Below are 22,675 nucleotides of genomic sequence, written 5' to 3' on the forward strand. Positions count from 1 at the left end.
GACAGTGGGCTATTTGCTTTAGACGGACACCCTGACGGAATCCTTGGTATTTATTTGAGGCAGGGAAGCCCTTCTTTGAACTAGGGTCCGGTAGGTTTTTCTCTTTATTTTCTCACAAATAAGTCTGTAGCAGCCATCCTGCCACCTGTGTCAGTCTCCTCATTTTGCACCCTTATGCCACCCATTGATTGCCCATAGCCATGCTAATCCCTATGGCCATTCCCACCAAGTTCCTGCCCCTCCCAATGTACCTCCTCATGGGAACCCTTTGAGTTTGCAAAACTGCGGGAGTGGGCTGAGCCTACAATGGTTGCCTATTATAATTCAGGGCGAATATACCCGCACTTAGCACTTAAGGAGATATTATTAATCAAGCCGTGCATCCAACTTTGAACTCGAAGTGCCCGCCAGTGTTTTTTCAAAGCAGTTTTCTGAGAGCTAATGACTTAATTGGAGTTGTAAACACAGTACTGGTGTAATAAAATGTCTCAACCAGGTCTGGGTTCAGCCACACTATCTATAAGCACTATGTGTGTCTTCTGAAGTCCTGTTAAAAACAGGTATTGGCAAAGCCAACAGTTTTGGCGTGTGTGTAAGTATTAGGCATTTGACAGGCACTGCTATTAGATGCACCATTTTGCTCCTGTTCTCATCAATGGCCAGTTAATGGCCCTAGGGCAACACCTTGCAAGTGCCTTTCCCATGCCTATACAAAAGCCCAATCTGTTGGCATTGACAAGGCTTTTTTTCTTTGTTAAAAATCATCTCCTGTGATCATGATCTTTTAAAAACAAATGTCTGCTCCCTGGGTGCCAGATTGCAGAACTTTAGTGCAGGCGCAAGTTACATTTGGAACTGTATTAACACTAGGGTAAAAGAACGCACTGGTGCAACAAAACAAAAAAATGCATTCAATGTATTTTCAGGTATCCGGTCATTGCATCAAATACAAACCATCGACAGAGCATACCATTGAAAAAAATGCATTAAAAAACCCATCGAATGCATTTTTTTCAATGGTAAAGGGTTTAGTTTGGTAAAAATGTGTTTTAATGGTTTAAAAAGGGGGGATTGGGGCAACCCCCACATAAAAAAAATGCATTTGATGTTTTTTTTTTTTTAGATGCTTTTTTGTCAATGGTATGGTTGGCGATGGTTTGGCTGTCAATGCAATCACTAGGAACCGTATTTTCACACCACAACGAGGTCTGCTCTAGTGCTAAAACCATTTAAAACTTGGTTTGCCCCAGTGCAAAGTTTCTGTAGTCTGGCCTCTGGTGTTGGTAATTTGTGATAATTTAGTTGATACTAGGCAAAAATGCATTTAATCCAAATAGTTACAAACAGGAGAACATAGCTTCGAGTTTGACCGGGGAAGTCGTGCTGTGCTTCCTGCTACCAATGCATGCCTGGCTCAGAAATGAAGACCCTGTGATTGTCCCCCCAGCGCGTTGTTTTTGCAACGTTACTAGCCAAGTTTTAATTGGAGCAAGTGGCTAAGAAAGATGTTGGGAATTATTTGTTAATGGCAGACACGTGGGCCGTTAGTAAGACTTACGTCTACCCGTGCTTGTTTTCCTCCAGCGAAAGAATACTGCAAAGTTCTCTTCCCTTACGAAGCGCAAAATGAGGACGAGTTGAGCATCCGCGAAGGCGACACGGTTGCTGTGATCAACAAGGTAAGGGTCTGCGCGCCGTTTTATGCCGTTTGCTTAAGTTGTGTGAAATACTGCCGCTCTTGACACCAGCAGACTTGCTTCAGTTGTGTTTATGTGGGACATTTCACGTTTACCCCCACACTCCATTTCTGCTGTTTGCAGTGGTACAATGTTTTTGTTTCTCAAAACGCCTCAGCTATTGCGTGCAATAAAGTTCAGTGTCGAATGAAGTCCTATGCTACCAAGTGCTATACATGGCGGAAGTGACGTCATGTCTTTTAAAACCCCACCTGTCATGTAGGCACAGAAAGTTGTGTTGCATGAGGCTTAGCAGTAAGTTACACCGATAGAGGAAATACAAGTCGAAGATCAGTGGAATACAAACGCGTTAGGGAAGTATTTGACGGCTGTTTTAATAAACACCCTCTTATTGGTCAAGGGCAGTGGTGTTTCTAGGTCTGGAAAAGATCTGCGGCTACGCTCATGTCAGGACTCGGGGCTAGCTGGCCTTTTGGTTGTATCCCCTGAGCGTCTATCCGGGGCTCCGACCAAAAGACCCAGGGCTATAGACCACTCCGCCCCAGCAACACCTATGGTCAAGGGCATCGTTGGACCGTAGTCAGGCGGTTAAGAAGCACGTAGGGTCAAGCAGCGGGAGGGGATGGCAAGCAGGGCATGAGCTGGACTAGCAGAGGGATGGGGGGGTCAGATAAGATAATTTTGTAATATAAAGTGGGCTTGCATAGCGCACCTCTGCTGTTTTCACGATCCCCCTACAAGCGACTTGCAAGAAAAGAAGTGAGCAGTTTGTTTGGTTCCGTCATTTCCTCGCGGGATGTTTTTTTGCAGGTTTTTTTACCACAAATTTTGAAGGAAAACACCCATCGAATTTTTTACAATATTTTTTGGGGGGGGGGAACCCCCCCAAATACCCCATTCCCTTTAATTTTTAATCTATTCCCAAACACCCACACAATATAATTTGATGGTTTTTTTCGTTAAAACATTTGCGGCAAAAAACCCCTGCGAAAAAACGTCCCGTGATAAAAGGACGTTGTACCGTTTGTATGTGGGCCTGATGGAAACGCAGGTGCAAATCCATTGGAGTTGATGCATGCAGGCCAGAAGTAGAGAAACGTGAATGTCGGCATGTTTCTATGTGGATGGTGGAACAGGAGCTCAGGAATCCTTTTGCATCGAGTATGGAAAGCCCAAGAGGGATCAGTTTGAATGCTGCTAAAACCCCCTTATCCGCCGTTGTGTGTGCTTGTGATAGGTCTAGACGAGAGATGAGTGATGTTGCCTGTTTGTGTGGTGTGTAACTCTGGCTTCCCTCAGTGTCTGGTAAATTGTGCCAGGAGTGTAAGGTAGAGAGAGATGAGGATGAGAGCAGTTTAGAAGTGAAGGGGCTGTTAGTAGTGTAGGGAACCATTGGTTTAGGATGGTGTGTCTGCTGGTGGTTGAGTATTTGGTTGTTGAATCAGTTGCAAAGTTTCTCTCCATCATGGTTTTTGCACTAAAGAGTGTGGGAGATTGAGCTGAGTGAGCCAGACCTCCCATACTCTTGGGGTGAAACTTTGTGTCCTGGTCCATTGCTTGCATGTTCACAGGGTTATTGGTCCAATTCAGGTAAAAAGGGCGCATGGAGCTGGACCCAAATTATGCTAATCTTCCAACGTTTTTTTGCTGGTGAGTTGAGTGTTGTGTTGTTGTATTTTCGTGAACCGGGACAGCCGACCCAGCCCTTGTAAGACGAGGTAGCAATACTTTGAGATGAATGGGGATGCAGAAGATACTCACACATCAATAATCGAAACGACTCAGGAAGTTGGCAAAAGGTTGACTGTTGTAATATCAATTATCTAAAACGGGGAGTACAACGAACATTAACTGACGTCTCACTGCATGGTCTCCATGCTTTTCATAAAAATCTTTACTTTTATGACAAAAACTTGTCATAGCTGAAATTAACCTACGTATTTGCTAACGTCATCCTATGTGGCAAACTACAAAAACCTAGTGACAAATGTGATAGGCTTATAGGGAACATCTAGGTATACGTTCCATACTAGTCGAAGAAAGTGATAATGTCAGATCGGGCAATTAAGCCCCCCCCTTAAACAGGTCACTATGACCGTCTCTAAATACATGACGTCCCATTGGCTACACAAGCTATAGGGCCCTTAATTACGCATCCCTCTATAATTGGCTGGCACTCTAACATCCGTCAGTACTTTTCCACCCACGTTAGCAGCACGCAGGCTGGACTTCCAGGTGCAGGTGAGTTGGTCATAACCATAGCTTCTCACCAATTGGCATATGCATCTATCATCACCTCAGTGGTCTGCACGTCAATTAGGCTTTGAACTTGGCCTTGGAAATGTTCCTTGCTCTGGAGAAGTAGAGGCACACTCTGCCTCCCTGCGTAGGTGTGGTTCGTCATGTTTGTCCACTTTCTTCCCTCCACGTGACTGAACATCACAACTTTGACCTCTAGTGCATTTAAAATACTATTATTTAATGAACCTCTGATGTCTTCCTTGTTTTCGTTCATATTGTCTGAACAAGTTTTTCATTCTTTCACACGATTGTAACTAATGTCTGATCATCCCAGCTCTGAGCGGCCTTGGCTTCTTGGTGCTCATCCAGCCTCGCCTTTCTGAGATTCACTTCTGTAATTCAATTTATTTTCTTAACTGCGACATACTGGAAAGGCCTTCCTTTTCTGGTCCAGCTCTGCTATAACACATAGGGGAATCGTCCATATTTCACTCACTCCCATATATGTATACGTTGGCTCTTGCTGCAATATATTCACTACATAGCTAGCCTGAAGAATACTTTGTCTGCTTGCGTTTCTTTGCATCTCTACATGTGTAAAATAACTTGATACCTTCATCGTTTCTGTAGCATAATCTTCTTCGAGCCGGAGATGTCACTTATCTTCGATACCTTCTTGATGCCTTATAGAATATCTACATTCTCTTGTCTCTGCATCTCTTCTATGCATGTCAGTCTGGCTTCGTGTGCTGTCACCAATCTGCTCTTTCATTCATTTGTACTGTTTCGTTGGAATTTGTTTCAAATGGCCATCATACTTTCTCGTATGCCGGTATGGCTTTCTTAATGGGAACCTTGCTTTCACGATTCACCTTGGTATCAGTATTTTCACTGGTACTGCACGTGTTTCACACTCTGGTTCCCAACATATAGGCAATATGGGCGAGATGGTTGAGGTGGGGGTACTTGGCTCCTTCTCTACATTCATTTAAACTAGGCAGGAGAGGTCCTGCATGGTCAGTTATGGGGCATGTGTGTTATGAAGATTTGATGAGTGAGCAGTGATGCAATCATTTTCTGGCTGACTGTGCCCAAATTAAGCTGCAATAGTTGCCCCCCTGGCAGCAAATGTTACAGACAAGTCAATTTGCTGTGTTATTATGGTTTGGTTTTTTTTTTTGCTTGTGCTCATCCGTATTTATTAACATGTCTCATTAGCAACGTATAAGCGCCCGAGTCTGTTTTAGATTTGAATGCTGAACAATAGGGAGGTCTTCAACGGCAGGAGTAAGACCGCCGCCACCAGCGCTTCTTTTGGGAAACACAGACTCCATTAAATGAGTATGGCTTTCTACGAGTAGTGCCTTTCTCCAACAGAAAAGAAGACATGACAGTGAAGGGAGAAACAAGGAATGTCAGCAAATGGGCAAAAGGGCCATGAACATAAAGTTTTACAGAGTTGATAATTAGCTGAAAGGGCAAGTTCGAAAATGGATGCTCATAGGCTCAGGAAGCGAGAACCGCCGACAGGCTCTTAAATTGGAACACTGCATGCAGTCTCAAGGATGGAGGTCATTTTACAGGCTTGGGAATGAGTAACGGCCGAAATACTCATGGCTGCGGAATAGCCCAAATGCTCCCGAAAAGGGAACAGATCAAAGGCTTGGGAATGAGGAGCAGTGCAAAGGCTCGGAATTCGGGAACAATGGATCTAGAATGGGGGACATTGCACAAGCTCAGGAAAGAGGTGACAATGCACAGGCTCAGGAATGAGGATCATGTACAGGTCAGGCATAGGGGAACAACGCACTGCCCTAGGGATGGGGGTAAGGCGGTTCAGAGCACAGTACAGGAATAGGTGGCAATACACAAGCTCAAGATTGAGAGGCCTGGACACAGGCTCGGGTGTGGTGGGGGGAGTACACAGACTTTAGAATAGGGGGCAGCAGCATACAGGCTCTGCGATTGTGGCTGCACATAGTCCAAGGAATGGGCGGTAGCGCACATGTTCAGGAATGAGGGGCTGTGCTCAAGAACGTGGTGACATCACACGGGATCAGGAGTAGGAAGACCATTCACAATTCCCAGGCATGATGAGACTACACACAATTTCAGGGGTGCAGGTCTGTGCCCAGACTCAGGAATAGGGGGAAGTTGTCAAGCTCTGGAATGGGGAGCAGTGCGTAGACTATAGAATGTGGGACAGCACTCAGTTTCAGTAATGGAAGACGTAACTCAAGCTCAGCAATGGGCGGCATTGCACAGCCTCAGAAATGGGGACAGGACACTGTCTTTGAAGGTTAGAACAGCATGTATGCTCAGCAGTGAGATTGGGGACAGTGCTTAGCCTCCAGATTGAAATGAATGAGGGACAGTCACATGCCCAGAGATGGATCAAAGTCCCCAGCTTCAGGAAGGGGGACAGAATGATGGCTCTGAAAGTGAGGTGACAGCATTACCAAGGGGACAACAACTACGAGGCATCGGCTTAAGGGGGAGACTTGGATTTCCTCAGGGCACAGCAGTTTATCACGAAGGTACAGCAGTTCACAGAAAAAGCAGCTTCTTGGGTGGAGGGCGCAGACAATTCCAGGTAGGCCAACCGTTCCAGCAGATCTGATGGGGGCAGCGTTTTCAAAGCGACGATCTCCAGGATCACAACAGGTTTAGAAGGGACTGAAGACTGGGGCAGCAATAGTTTGTGTCGGGGGGATTGGCAGCGCCATAGATGTCTGATGTTAGACGTCGCAAATGAGCGACAGCGACGGCAATTCCACAATAGGTAAATGCAGAAGGAAGACTGAAAGCCATAAGAAGACTTCCAGGGGGTGCCGCACATACTATTGAGTCAAAGTTAAAGTCCAAAAAGTGGTAGACATGCCAGTAAAGGACATGGCTGAGCAAGGTCTGCGACGGGACGTGGCCTACCGTGGGGAATTAAGGCCCTTGTGAGGATGAGAAAAATCAACGCAACTCCTGATTCCACCACCCTGCACCACCCACACAATGGAATTGCTCCGACTCCTTGAATGAAAACTAAGGAGGAAGCGAAGAGATATTACCCTCAAACGTAGTTGTCGGAGCCTCACCGCCGCTGTGTTGCAGTCTATCTTGTGGGCTACTTTGCACCCACTCCATATCCAGTGGCAACCTTTTGAAATTTGACAGTCATGTATCATGCATTTTCTTAGAGGCTGAAAGGGCAGAGAGGCTGTCCCTCACATCTTTTCCTTATTGAATAACAGTTCTCTTTTCAGTATGTTGGCAGACTGGTTACCCTAACAGCCACAGGGCTACCAATTGAGAGGGCTGTTGAGTGTTGATGAGGGCTGTTTCTTCCTGCGCTGTTGTGGATGTAGCTGCTTACCGAGGGACCAGAAAGTTGAGCACCGTTAAATTGAAATAATCGGATGCAACCAAACCCTTAAAATTCAGTGAAACAACTTTAGTTGAAGTGATGGTAAGGTGGCGATTTAATGCAATAAAACCCCTGAAATTCAGATGGTGCTGGAAGCTATGCCACCTTAACTATTTGGCCTGGATTGTACAGCTCTTAAGCACCTTGATGACGTCACAAATTACATCACTTATGGCATTGTGTGTGCCATCACTGGTGCAGCAGATCACGCGTGCAAGAAAAAGAGTTGCTACGTTTAAAAAGCACGTTTCTGCCTATAAGGGTGGATTCAGGGGCAAAGCTTGGTTGGAGTTTGCATTTTAAAATGCTCTTCCTGTGATGTGGCGAAGTATCGGGGGAAGCTGCCCGCACATTTACATTTTCCAGTATGTCGCACATGTTCATTGTCATTGCACTGTGTCCGTCACCATGTGACTTGCACTGACAGGCCACATTTTCATGCATGCTCCCCCCCCACCCCGACATGTGTGGTGGCTCCAAACAAGCACTGAATGTAGGCCAAGCTGTGTACACACTTGACAATACTTGCAACAGTTGCAGCGCTTCCACTTAATCATACTCGCTAGCCACTTAGGACATGTCAGATGCCATCATTGATGACATCATATGAGAAATCAGTAAAGACATCACCTGCAACCTCCAGAATGACCTTGCGTATCAGCTATGCGGAAACATTTTTGACTGCATTTGAACATCTAGCACAGATGTACCCTGCCTTTTATGAAGGCATGAAAAACATTTTTCAAGCATTGCAAGTAATGGCTGGGGAACTAAATAAAAATGCTCTTGCACATAACAATTGACAATTTAGATGCACTGCAAGAGAAGTCTGCAGGCTTTGGATCTCCAGAGATTTAACATTACAACTTCCACTAGCCCTACACAGCATAAGCAGCTGTGAGGATAAATGGGAGTCATAGTGCAAAACGTGTAGGGGAATGCCAGCTTCAAACCTGGCATCAAAACAATTACATTTGTCCATCCAGTACATTAGCTACTCTAGTCCTGATTACTATGTGTCCTCACAACATGAGAATGTTATTTTTAACATCGTTGACCCATGCAGGCCACCTGCCCTAGCCTCTACTATTTTACATGCTCAAGGCCTACCGTTTCATTGGTTATAATTACAGTAAATTGTCTGCCATATGCGTTGACTTCGGAAAGTGACCCTTTTTTTATGTATGTTGTGTTCTTTAGTGGGAAGGTATAAAGTCATAATTGGAGTACTCCTATGCCTTATTTGTATAGTTGACTGTTTTTAGAACAGAGTGATAAAGGTACTAGAGTATCTCATCTCGGCGAATGCTCAGTCAATACAGAATAACTACCATGGCTGTAAATAGACTGTATTTTTAATTACAAACTACAACCATGCTTTGAAACTGAATGCACCCTCATATTCAGAAACATGCCTTACACATTTTGTTTAAATACTGCATTTCTTTCTTTCACACACAATCTGCTGTACCAGTGATGTCACTCATGATGCCATAAGTGATGTCATATGTGGTATCAGTGATGTCTCATTTGGCACAGCCAAGACTACATTGCTTTCCGGAAAGCACTCAAAATCTGGCGCTTTCCCAAAATCATGTAAGGGACTGCTTTGGGTAACCCAAACCCACCACCAATGGCCAGATATGACTGGAACCACATCAACACAGGGAGGTAAGCACAGTCGGTATGCGGAAGACAGCTCTAGTGATCAATTTATTTCAACACTAGGAAGCAGCTGGCTCGGCAACAATGGCCTAGCTGCTTGTACTGCCAATAAGACGGTTGTGCCACCGCAAACCATGCTACAATCTCAATGTCCACGACTGCAAACCCGGGACATAATAACGCTTATTCTCTTACCCTATGACTGGGCTCGCTCTTTGTCCTCGACCAAGCATGCATCTTGCTCTAAGACCAGGAGATGTTTATCCCCATCTATCTATCTATCTATCTGGAAACGATTACCTTGGACTCCTATAAGCACTTACATTATTTGCCATGACTGAGCTTATTCATCATCTTCCTCCAAGTATGCACTGCGTAATCAGTCCAGGAGATATCAACCTCTAGTAATCTTACCTGTCTGTGAATTAATGCACAGAACTACAAACCCAAAGCCTCCTAGCACTTCTGTTCAAACAATACGACTAGGCCATATCATGTCATCCACCGGGCATACAAGGTGGTCTCTGATCAAGTCATGCTACCCTGATCTGCCTGCGAATGGATGCCATGAACTCCTTCACCCGGGGCACAGTATTAACTATGCTTTGGTTGGACTAGCTCTTTTGTCTCTTTCAGATATGCACTACGATCGCCAATCAGAAAAGCTACCTAGCACTCTTAGCTCTCGGAAGGGACAATGATGCAATATAATTCCACAATTCAAACCATAAACTATGACAGTAATACCCATCCACCCACTAGAAACAATTACCCGGGACCCGGAAAATGTTCCCACTGGCACTTCTAACTGAGCTTCAGAAATGGACTGACTCTGTTCCACCTCAAGGGAAAATGCTCTGAATCAGGCGAGGAGTCTGCCAAGGCAAGCTCATGCAAGAGACATCGAGGTGCTGCCGCTTGTCATCAGTACTCTTTGGCACCTCTTTGAACTTCTTTGAACTACTGTTGCTGCTCCGCAAACCAGTTTGCTGCTGCACTGCGCCAGCTGAGCATGTCGTATCTCAAGCTTGAACAAGAAGCTCACAGCTGAAGAATTCTTCGAACCACCACATTTGGAACATCACCTTGAACCACTAGCCTATTCGTTGTGGACCCAAGTTCAAATGCTGAACTGACCCTGGTACCACCGTTGATCCGCACCCTTTCAACGCTGCTTTGAACGATAGCGAGTTCTAGTTCAAATCCTACTCGACACCTGCTCCCAGTCTGCATCACTACGCTCGCTGCATCCAAGCCTTGTTTGACATGCTTGCATAACCATAAGCGTAGTCTGGCGCTGTTGAACCGCTAATAACTAAGACAGGTACTGTTGGAAGGCACAGCCCCTGGTCCCTAGAGACTGGTTAAACCCCCAATTGCACCCCTTTCCCAAACACATATCCTTTTTACCAACATTGAAGTGATTCATTGACTTGTCCTCCCTACTAAGTATCCAGAGTGCTTACATCATTACATTCTCCATTTCTGTCTTCCTCTGCAGGGGTGGGTGTTTGTTAGTATTTTCTAGTAGTGTTTATTGCATATTTTTATAGAACCGTGAATGGACTTTCCTTTATTTTGGATTGCTGTGCTATCGCTGTTCGGGTTGCTACTTATATTGCATTCACGCCCGTTTTAAGAGTTTAGGCTGCCCTCGGCCCACTTTAAAACAAAAGGCAAAGGAGATATGTCTCTTATTTGTTTCACCTTTTATGATTGGCATCACTGTCCTTTTGTAGAACTGTGAGGGCTGAGTAGGCGGTTTAGCCACTACTCCAAGTCCACCACTGCTCGCCAGCACAGGAGTAAATGTGGTGTTTGTTTCATAGGTCAGTAGCCCTGCTCTGACTGTTGGTCCTTTTTGTAGGTGTACTCGTTCATCTCTGCACTGCAGCTTCCTTGGCGAATCCACTTTTCATGGCCTCTTAGCGATTTTTGAAGGCCTAATGTACGCATTTATATAGTACATCATGCGCCCGGAAGTCACTTTTATATGAATACTTCCTGCGTCTGCTTTCCTTCACGCATTGTTTAGGCATGTGTAAATCATGCATTCTTTCATCCGTAAGCCTGAAGTACCCAAAAATGTGTGAAATCCACTATTGAGAAAAAACAAAAGCCAAACGGCTTGTTGTTTGGGTGGGAACCGTGCATATTCTCGGGAGGATAGCTCAGGGACAAGATGACATGGAGCAACCCATGTTCGATCCCCTGGTCCCCGCTTCGAAACCTCTGAATATTAAGCGCGTTATAAATAACGAATTATTATTATTATTACCAAAGGAGAACATCTTGTTGCAGATTAGTCTCATTGTGCCCTTGTTGGGCAATCCAGCCCGAAAAGGCAATCAAATCTTCTCCGAGCAAGAGTACCAACTGCATCCCAAGACACGCCTTTCCCCATCCAGTGAGAACCAATGCGACCGAGGCCGTCCTGAGTGGGTGACAGCTCATAGAATAGGCTATTACAGCTTTTCTTCATTCTCACCGGAGGAGTTCTCAAATGTGTGGCTAGGTTGGAATCATTCAGGGGGTGCAGGGGGTCGGGGGGGTCCCTATTTGATGGGGACTCGGATGTAGACTCCTTGCTCTCTGTGGCTAGAGCGGCAGCTGCCCCTCACTCATGAGGCCCAAGGAACTGCTGGTACTCTTGCTCAGAATAGTTGTGCCTGGTATTTCGGGCTGCGTGGCCCTTCTGGGCAGGTTCAGGCTAACATGCAAATGCATAGACTCCTCCAGTCCATGGAAGAAGCTTTTGGTCTTTCTCAGTAGATGACTTTTCATATTGTTCAATACATGTCACATGTGCATGGAAAACGTTTTATGAATCAATGCAAAGTATGTTGTGGCTACCCTGCCTGAAGCCCACAAGTTTACACCTAAAACTGGATCAATTCAAGATTTGGAAAGGTTGTCCAGTTCATCTGCTTTTGATGGATCACTCTAGTCTTGAAAACTCATGTACAGTACACTCTTGATGCATCTTTTTGTAATGGTTATAAATCCAGGCAGCCCAACCTACAACCTGCAGAATTCTTTCTTAGACTGAAAGGTTTTCACACAAGCATTTTGGTTGCTAGTCCTAAAAGATCAAGAGCGTATGACGAGGAAGTGGCTTCTTTTTGGTTCATTTAATATGTGGAAATGTATTCTACTAGTATTTCTTGGTTGTTAATCCAGCGTTAATAAAGCTACACCAAACTGTCAGAGTACTGTAAATAACAGGTTGTACTGGCCACTGTCGTATTTACAACAAGGCCAACTAGGCCCAGGCCTAGGGAGGCAGATTGCCAGAAGGGCAACATTTTATTTCAGTTTATTTTCAATTTACTGGTTGTCATTTATTAAATATAAAGCCAATTTTGTTTCTCCCAGTCTGGCTGATCGACAACACTGCGCAAGTCATTTTGATCTCTTAGCAGTCATTACACTGACAGCTAAAGACTTTCCTGGTCAAACATATATATGCTTGTGAAAAGCACAGCTAAAGTATGGTTGAGACTCTCCCGGGGGCCATCCACCCAAGAACAGGTCAATGGGCTGTGTTTGTGCCGGTAGAGGGACTGCCAGACCTTCCTTTGTATATTTTGAGGTACTGGGGGGGTTTCAGTCTTTCTCCCACCGAAAGACAGTCCAGCACCGAAATGCTAGGCAAATCTCCTGTGAACAAGAGTATCAACAGCAACCCCAGACACATGTTTTGGCCTAGTCGGGCCTCATCAGAGAGGTGGAGCTGTGCCTCTCGGAGCACAGTGAGCAAGGAGTCTTCGTCTGGATTACCCTGGTAACTTGGGGTGAGACCCCAAGTACCTGGAAATATGCAAAATAAGGTCTAATTTGTACCTCTGCCATCCAGTATCTCTCACTGTCTTACGGTTGTACATTCACATTGAGTATTTAACTCCTATACTAAACCTACCTGCCTTGGCCACTCCTATCTAGGCTGCCATCCCCTGGTACACAGAACCTAGGGTATTATCCTACCTACCCTTCGCGACCAGCACATTGCCTAGCTTTACTCCCTGACATCAACTAGGGAGCACAGCCCAGCCAGCCTCACTATCCTCTGGTAGCCATACATCTGCTCAGGAGAACCCCACCTAACAGTTCACTTCCATCATTATGTCTTGCCCAAAGCTGCTTGAACACAGTGCTCCCCTTTCTCACCACACTGTGTACCTTCGAGCACGTACCCTCACACCTCCACCTACATCACACAACCTTTGAGCACTTCCTGCCGTAAGCGCAGGCTCTGCTGCAGAGCTATGGACTACAAGGCTGTGGGCCTTCACATACCCAAACGGACCACTCAGGGGCCGCTCAGGCAACAGGTCTCCAGACCGCTCGTCCAGCCACATCATCCACCCCCGAAGAAGCCCGCTATAAACTTTACCCACATGCAAGAAACAAATACCATAATCCCACATTGCCCCACCACCATGACCTCCGGTCATGCTACCTTGATAACACTGGCTGCACGCCTTCACAATGAACTAGGTGATGCCTCTCACCCCAGCCACCACCAAGTATGCATTGTCCCTCACCACTGAAACTGATGCTATTGCTTCATTGCCTCTGGCATCCCTGCCACACATTGCTTCTGCGATGCCCACACACAATGATACTGCCACAGACACGAATAACACCACCTCGCCTACTATGCCAGTCAATATGCCTCAGGCCAGTCAATATCGCTATCCACCCTCACCTCCTCCGCCCTATCTCCCTTCGCTTAATTGCACCCACATTAACGCCAGCTCCCTCCCAGTCCACACTGCAGACATACACGACATGATCATCGCCCACAACGTGGACCTATGTGCAGACACAGAAACTTGGCTGCATGAAGCATCTGGCCCTGCCCATACTCTTGACCTCCCCATGGGCTACACTATCTTGCGTCAAGACTGCTCTCTCTCCAAAGGAGGTGGGGTAGCCCTCATAGCCAAAGACTCCATTGCCATTAGAAAGACAGACCATTCAATCACCTCATACAACTGCACTAGCACAATGCACATTATCTACCACCCCCTGGCTTTCTAGTTGACTTCCACTCCACCATCACACACCTCCTATCAGACAACCTAAAAACCTCCTCCAGGGTCATTCTAGCAGGCGATCTTAACCTAAAACTATACGATCCAAATGATGCCCCAGCTAAAGCTCTAGCCAAGGCGCTGGAAACACTAGGTTTCTCACTCTCCATTTCTAATCGAACCCATAGCAAAGGCCACACCAAAGACTGGATTGCCCACCACAACTGCCGACCGGTTGTCACAGCCAATCTCCCATCCAATGGACAGCCCACCACCTCATCCTCTCCCCACCGAAGTTCCAAAAACCAATCGCCATGCCTCTACCCTCATCCTCCACTAGAAGCGCACGCCTCCTCCCCAAAGAAAGGCTAGCCCTTACCTCAGGGTTCCAGCCCTATCTGCCCCTTTTTCCAAATGACCCTAATGCTCTCGTCCTATCCCTCAACACTATTCTTTCTGATGCAATTGATGCCATTGCTCCCCTAACTGTCTGCAAAGCCAAACGCACCAAACACTCCAATACATGGTTCTCCCGGAACTCTCGGCCCAGCGCGCTATTAAGCACGCCACCCTATCGGCATGGCAAACCAAACAACTTGCCTCATACAAACTCAAGTTTAACAAACTGAATACAAAAAAGGGATCATCCTCGTCAAGGCCAACTCGTTCAATACAGGAATCGCCAATGCCAAATCCAACTGTAAGGAAATATTTACCATCTTCAGGGAGCTAGAAACTCCTGCCCCTCACATCCAAGACATCACTAAAAATGAAGCCGGGTGCGCTGACATCCAAGCAGCCATGCATCACAAGCTTGACACCCATCAGAACAAAATCCAAGCTAATGAACTCCATCCACCCCTCTAATCCTGTCCAGCCACCCACCCCCAACCAGCAGGCGTCCAACACTGCACTCTTCTCATTCAGAGATGTCAATGAGACTGAAGTAGCCGCAATCTTGAAGAACATTTAAACCCTCCATGTGCAAAGGGGATAACTTCCCAGCATCCCTTATGAAGGAGTTTGCAAACCTGTTCAAACCATTCATCACTGTGTTCATCAACACCTCCTTTGCATCAGGATCGGTTCCTCCCAGCTTAAAAGAAGCATGGGTTTGCCTCCTTCTAAAAAATAAAAAGCCTTCACTTGACCCATCCAAACCCAATAACTACAGGCCTATAACCACTGTGCCCTTCTTTCTTAAAATTCTGGACAAAGCAGCCTACCTGCAAGTCCAGCAATTCCTAGAGTCGAAAAATATCCTAGGTGCCCGACAATCCGAATTCCGTCCTGGACACGGAACAGAGACAGCCCTACTGGACCTTAAAAACCAAATTGACGATATCAGAGACACAGGCAAACCTGCCCTACACCTCCTCTTTGACCTCTCAGCAGCATTTGACCTGCTGGATCATAAACTACTCTGTGAACACCTCTCTGATTCAGCCCTCTTCTCTTCTGATGCAATCACCTGGATCACCTCCTTCCTTCAAGGAAGAGCTATGCGTGTCTTCTCAGACCAAGCAGCCGCAACTCCAAACACCATCCTATTTGGAGTCGCACAGGGATCCGTCCTGTCCCCCACGCTATACAATATTTTTACCATTACTCTATTCAACATACTTGACTGGCTCGGAATCATGTAAAATAACTATGCAGACGATACGCAAGTCCTCATTCCTATGTCCGGTAACTACGAGGCTGACTCCAAAACCCTTAACTCCTTCAACGCCACACCCCACACATGGATGGCTGAAAACAGGCTTTGCCTGAACGGGGATAAGACTGAACTACTACTCCTAGCCAACACTGACTCACGCATCAAACTGGATGACCAATACCTATCTTTCACCATCGACAGCACTACCATCCTCGTCTTCCAATCAGTCAAACACTGGGAGTCTACTTAGATGCCAACCTAACTATGTCCAGACAAGTTAGCGCAATCGCTGCCTCTTCAGCCTACTACTCTAAACTCCTCAATGCCACCAGACCGTTCCCCTCCACCTCCAACTGCCCGACAATTGCTAGAGCTCTAATAGGCTCAATGCTGGACTACTGTAATGTCCTCTTCACAGGACCCTCAGATAAAAATCTGGACAAACTTCAAACTATTCAAAATAACACCCTTCACGCTGCGTTAGGCATCCCCAAAAGAGAAGACCTCTCAGCCGCCAGAGAGCAAGCGCACTGGCTGCCTGTCCCCAAGCGCATCCTCTTCAAAGCACTTGCCCTTACGTACAAATGCATCCATCACACAGCACCTCCCTACCACAGTTATCCTTCCTCAAGCCTCCAGACCCACAAGAACACCATACACCAATCTACTGCCTGTTACCAGATTTAAACGCGCCAGAGGTGGTGGGGGTGCGAGCTTCACCTTCATTGCCTCCAGGCACTGGAACTCCCTGCCTCGTGCTCTCAGAGCTGAACCTCCTCATCTCGCCTTCTGCAAAGCAAACAAAACCAGACACACACAACGCTTCTAAGGTCATCACCCTGCCACCGCTACATCTGTCAACAACTGTATCCCATTTGACCTTAAACTCTGTGTCCCAAGTCAAACAGCGGTATCCTTTTGACATTGAATCCTGATATGCAGCTCAACATGTAACCCTGGGCTGCACCATCACACCTGTATCCTACCCTGTTTATCTAAACTCGGGGAAGGGCTAATGTAACCTAGCCACTGATCTGATGAATGTAACTATGCCATGCTATCATGTGGGCTAATGTAACATAGCCGCCCACCTATGTAATGTAACTAAGCCATCTTCTTGTAACAGCGCCCGATGCCCCCGGGCTGTGTGCACTTTATAAATGCAAATAAATAAATAAATAAAACCAGAATTCCCCGTTCCATGCTTCTCTCACTTGTATTGTAGTTGGCCAGACAGTTTATGTTCTGATCGCTTCCTCTAAAACATGGGTGCACAACATACGGTGCCAGTTGCGGCCCGCATGCCGTCTTGTCCGGCCCGCGAGGCACAAAGACTTTCCTAATGGAGGGCGGCCCGCAAGCAGCATCGGCCGCCCTCCATTAGGAAAGTCTTTGTTGTTTTACGGGCCGGACAAAACACTGGCCCTCATTGGTTCAGTGCACACGAACCACGCAGCTCCTACGAGCCACGTAGTGCGTGTGTGCTGCACCAATGGAGTTCCAGCACTACGGCTGGCGTGGCCAGTAAGGCTTGATGCTGGAAGGCATTTCAGCCTTGCTTGCCACGCCAGCCGTAGTAACAGAGACCTCGCCAGCGTTCCAGCACGTCTGGGTAAGTACATGGTGGGGGGGGGGGGCTGTATGTTTGTGTGTGCGTGTCTGTCTCGGGTCCGTCCTGACTGTGTTTTTTGTTTTTGTATGTATGTTGAGATGCGGAGGTGGGGGGGCGGGGGGTGTCGGGTGTGTATGGGTGTGTTTGTATTTGTATGTGTAGGTCTGCAGTGTATGTTGAGATGCAGGCGTGGGGGTTGTGTCGGGTCTGCTTGAATGTGTTTGTGTGCAAGTGCAGTGTGTGTTGAGATGCTGAGGGGGTGTGGGGGTCGGGTCTGCCTGAATGTGTTTGTGTTCAAGTTCAGTGTATGTTGAGATACGGGGGTGAGGTTTGTGTCGGGTCTGCTTGAATGTGTTTGTGTGCAAGTGCAGTGTGTATTGAGATGCGGAGGTGGGGTGTGTGTCGGGTCTGCCTGAATGTGTTTGTGTGCAAGTGAAGTGTATGTTGAGATGCTGGGGGGGGGAGGTTGGAGGGGTCGGGTCTGCCTGAATGTTTGTTGTCGTTGTGTGCACGTTCAGTGTATGTTGAGATGTGGGGGTGGGGGGTCCGGGTCTGTATGCGTGCATGCTTGTGAGTTTGTTTGGTGAGTTGGGGGTGGGGGGGGGGTTCGAGTCTGTATGGGTGCATGGTGTAGGCTTGTGGGTTTGTGTGCTGAGTTGGGGGTGGGGGTTCGGGTCTGTATGGGTGCATGGTGTATGCTTGTGGGTTTGTGTGCTGAGTTGGGGGAGGAGGGTTCGGGTCTGTATGGGTGCATGGTGTATGCTTGTGGGTTTGTGTGCTGAGTTGGGGGTGGGGGGTTCGGGTCTGTATGGGTGCATGGTGTAGGCTTGTGGGTTTGTGTGCTGAGTTGGGGGTTCGGGTCTGTATGGGTGCATGGTGTATGCTTGTTAGTTTGTATGCAGGGGTGGGGGGGTTGGGGTCTGTATGAGTATGTGTGCATGCTTGGTGGCATGGGGCATAGTGTTTGCATGAGAGGGGTGGGTGTCATGGGGCATAGTGTTTGCATGAGGGGTGGGTGTCATGGGGCATAGTGTTTGCATGAGGGGTGGATGTCTTGGGGCATGAGGGCTGGGGGCCATGGGGCATGGTGTTTAATAAAAATTAGGGGTTGAAAAAGCCTCCCGCGACGCCACGCCACCCGCCCCACCCACATTTACTTTTCGGCCCACTATAGCCATCATGTAGGGTACTTTCGGCCCTCTGTCAAAATCAGTTGTGCACCCCTGCTCTAAAAGATTGTTTTCTGACCTGGCCAAAAGTAGACAATTGGCCATAACAAGTACCTTGAGTGCACTCAACTGTAGAACACACTGCCTTCTCCAATTCTTGGGCAGCAGAGATCTGAAAACACTAACATAACATAGACGATGACAGGCTTGAATTAATAGAGAGGTAGCAATAGCTTTCTAATACCTGCAACCGTAAAAACGTCATTATAATGTTATGGGGACAAAATGGGAGTTAAGGGGCATAGTTTGGACAAGGCAGACAGTTTGTTGAAGGGGTGGAATCTGGTGAAGGGGCGGAGTCTGGCAGAGGTGGAGAAAAGTGGAGGGGAGGCGTTTGCATTTATTTGGGCCTAGGCCAACAGAAAGCCTAAATACGCCACTGACTGTGCAGCCAACATTACTCCATTGAGTAACCTCTTAAGCCATGAATAAGTGAATTCTCACTGCCAGAATTTCAATTTGGGACACTCAGGTTTTGCACGGTTCACTGCAAGTACTTCAACCCGCCGAGCTACCTTCTTTTATTGGCTCTGAATATAATATTAATGGAAAATACTAGACATTCGTGTTTGCATCGAGTAAATGGTTAACTATTTAAGATATTTAAGATGAAATTGGGAATTAGTTCAGAAGAGGACGTGATAGGAGCAAATCAAAAAATTACTAGTTGAAAGGCGAGACAGCGAGAAAAAACTCACTTGCGGGTCTGACCCCCGCATTTCACACAAGGCAGACTGAGGGTCCGATTTTGAGATCGGGTTTGAAAGCTGGCGTTGGGTGGAAAGAGGATAGATGTTGTGCTTCCGAGCTGCAAACGCTACTAAAATCCTTTCTTGTGGGGGCAGCGTGTGCAGCAGTATCAATTCACGCATTTCTTAAGACTGCACTTTTGGAATTTAAGAAAAGGCCCTTAAGCATCCAGTAAATGAAAAAAGTAATGCTGCAGTCTGGGAACTGCCTTAATTAACGAGGGCAAACGTGCGCGCGCAGTATGGTGCCGCTTTAAGTCCAGTTTTGTTGCCATGCAAAAGCAGGGCTGCCAGAAGGATCCCCTCGCAGTCCCAGAGTTCCTGATAGTTACCCGCGCCGTTGTCGGGTATTTACGAGTCTTTTATGTTCCTACTCTACATTCTTTCTCTGAGAGAATATGGTGCGATTAAGAAATGTGTCCGCCTTTTCTTACAGGCCCTCTGAATCGGGCCCCTGGCCGTTCCTGGATTATGCAAGCCAAGGGACCTTCCAGAGCGATTGCACTGCCTCGTGCACAGGCTCTGAAGGCCCCGTGCCTGGTCATGATACGATAGGTTATTTACAATGCGCTTAATACCCAGAGGTTTCTAAACGCGGACCCGCCGATCGAACCTGTGTTGCTCTGAGTCGTCTTGCTTCCAAGGCGCGCACGTTGCCCCTGAGCTATCCTCCCGAGACATCTGATGCGCACGTGTGCAGGCTGCTTTCCTGCATGCTTGCTGGCAATTCTGAGCGGATGCAACGTCCAGTCTCCAGATGGAGCATATACATTATTTTTAGATCATGAATTCAGAATTGTACAGTGAATGCTTACGTATGCCACAGCATTTGCAAGTGTACACTTATGTCCACAGTCTTGAGAACAGTTGCCCATAGCGGCTTTACGTGGCCTTGACAGTGGGAAATCTAAGACTTGCCACCTCTTAACCTTCAAGGTTAGGTGCGGAAGGGAGAGAAAAGCTAAAATGGCGGGGTCCAAAGAGGTGAGCCTTCCCCGGGAGAGACGTAAAGATTGAGAGAGGCAGGTGTGCGCTCGTTCTTGGGACTCCAGTGCGAAAGGCCACATAGGGAGCTGTTGGGAAGGGCCCAGAGGAGATCTTGGCCTAAGGGCTAGGCAAAATACGGATCTACCACACTGGCAAGTGTTCAAACAGTAGATGATAATAGCTGAAGGAAAGAAATTATGAAAGGGCGGAAGTGAAGGAACATATTTACTCCATATGTACTCGTTGCACTGGGATATTGGAGTGCCATCTGCTGCAATAGGAGATCACAAAAGGGTTATAATGATCAGCCCTGTCAGGGTGCTGTTGGCGATGCCCTCTGGGCACACTGTGGACTTTGAGGTCCAATATCATACGGAGATACAGGAAATTATGCAAAAGAGTCAAACCCTCACCGGTTCCTCGGGGGCCTTATACTTATACTTCAGTTATACGATGTACTACTGCCATGCAGCTGCCTCCCAATCTATATTTGATATACACCTTCCTATCTGTGGAATTCCCTTCGGATGTCCATGAATAATTGTGAGTATGTGCACAGCCACCCTTACCCTGAGACCTGGCAAAAATGCTGCTTGTGGAAGGGACACTGTATCTCTTGACCGCCCCGCGATCCATACGGAGTGACTGACTTCACAGCCATTTTATCACCGTAAACGAATTCTGAGGCTGGGCCAATAGTATGGTGCAAGGTCACAAACATTTTTATTTTAGGAGGAGTGCAGCAAAAAATGTAAATGCGCACCAAGCCCTGTATGCATTATGCTCAAATATAAAGATCTGTGGTCATGTTAGAATAAATCCCACAGATTTCCTCCCGATCAGGGAAATCGGTGAACATTGCCCACTCCAGCCATGCTAGGTTGTGAATGAGCAAAAACTCCCACAGTGCCTTCTTTAGTACTATTCCTCAATGCCTGTGGCCCTTTCCTGAGTAGCCGGCAAAAACTTAAATTATCCTGCCCAATCTAACTGGTGGACACAAACCTTCCCATTACATTTTTAGCCCATCCCCTTGTTATTCACCCTGGACCTCCTTTCAGTCTTTGAACATAACATGATATGACTAAGTGCCTACTTTTCACTTTGATTTATTTGTGTTAAAACTTGGTTATCGCCCTCTTGTACACCTCATTGAGACAGGCCCCCTTTGAGGACTCCCTTGTGCTACTATTTCATGACAACATTCCCTTCCTCTATGATATTATCCTCCGCTGCTCTCTCTCTCTCTCTCTCTGCCCAATGGTCCCATGATCTTTAATTGTATGCTGCCAGTCCCTTCCGACCTACCTTCTTTGCTTCCCCTGGCTTGTGGTGAATGCTCTTCTGAGGGGTCAGAAAAGCGAGGGGGAAAGCTTGGTAAAGGTTTTTCACAAGAAGCTGTTGTATTAACTTAAAAGGGTGTTGTAAATGCCTCGCTTTCACTAACCTAATGTGGGTTTCTCTCCCTTTGAAACAAAGACTAAAGGAAAACACTGTAACATAAAAAGGTATCTGTCTCTCACACTTATGCATACAACAAATATTTCAGGTATTTATATGGCTGTTCAGATTCAACAGTGTAATAATTGGAACAAAATATTCTTGCAACCAGGGTCGATCCCCTTCCCCAGAATCGAGGTAGAATTGCCCTGGGGGGTTTCACTTGCATCGTAATTGTCTTATAATTAAACAAACTGCAACAATTTTCAGCATAACTCTTCCCTTCGGCTTTTGTTTGTCAAGCCAACAGTCTTCATTCTTCCAGTCATGATACACAACAATGTTTTTGTCAGGATGGCTTTTACCACAGTTCATCAACCACATTTTTGGCCTTGCCACTTTCTTTACACCACAAACTTTCACCACAATGCAGTACTTCAATGTCTTCTTCCTGGTTCACCAACCTGCCAGGACTACCACTAACAATCAATTTCCTGTTGTACTCTCCTGCCAGGACACATCTCCTAACACTAATACACGTACTGTGCAGTGTGGTTCACATCAAACATCAATAAAGTCTTTGACTTTCAAAAGCAACACAATTCACAACTCGTTACATAAAGATACAACACCCATTGATGCTGTTTGTTCCACTGAGTGATTGGCAACATGCAATGCAGGTTATGTTCCTCTGCCCTCTTGCCACACTCCAAAAGGAGGGCCACTTTCCTGCCACCTTTGGGGTTCTACCATCACACCAGGTAATTGTTGGTAATGTCTTATATTCAGGTTTCTTTCTTTCAAAAAGCTTTTACTTCCAATAACCTTTCTTTGTCTTAGGCAATGTGGGTTCTTATCTGTCTCACATACTACCTCTTTACTTTGGCAATGCTGGTTATACTTTAGGTTCACTACTGCTCCCTCTTTCCTTGGGCAATGGT

At 46.6% G+C, this 22,675-nt stretch overlaps 1 protein-coding gene across 2 annotated transcripts in view; it reads left to right on the forward strand.

The window, feature by feature from the left end:
* Window positions 1–22,675, forward strand: part of SH3KBP1 (SH3 domain containing kinase binding protein 1) — a 1,496,599-nt gene that overhangs the window by 1,209,134 nt on the left and 264,790 nt on the right. For both annotated transcript variants that reach the window (XM_069637105.1, XM_069637106.1), the window contains one exon: window positions 1,585–1,679. In XM_069637105.1, coding sequence (XP_069493206.1) covers window positions 1,585–1,679 — 95 coding nt within the window. The remainder of the gene's footprint in view (window positions 1–1,584; window positions 1,680–22,675) is intronic.

The sequence above is a fragment of the Ambystoma mexicanum genome, chromosome 7p (genome assembly GCF_040938575.1).
Source record: "Ambystoma mexicanum isolate Mex_15411 chromosome 7p, UKY_AmexF1_1, whole genome shotgun sequence".
Classification (NCBI taxonomy): Eukaryota; Metazoa; Chordata; class Amphibia; order Caudata; family Ambystomatidae; genus Ambystoma; species Ambystoma mexicanum.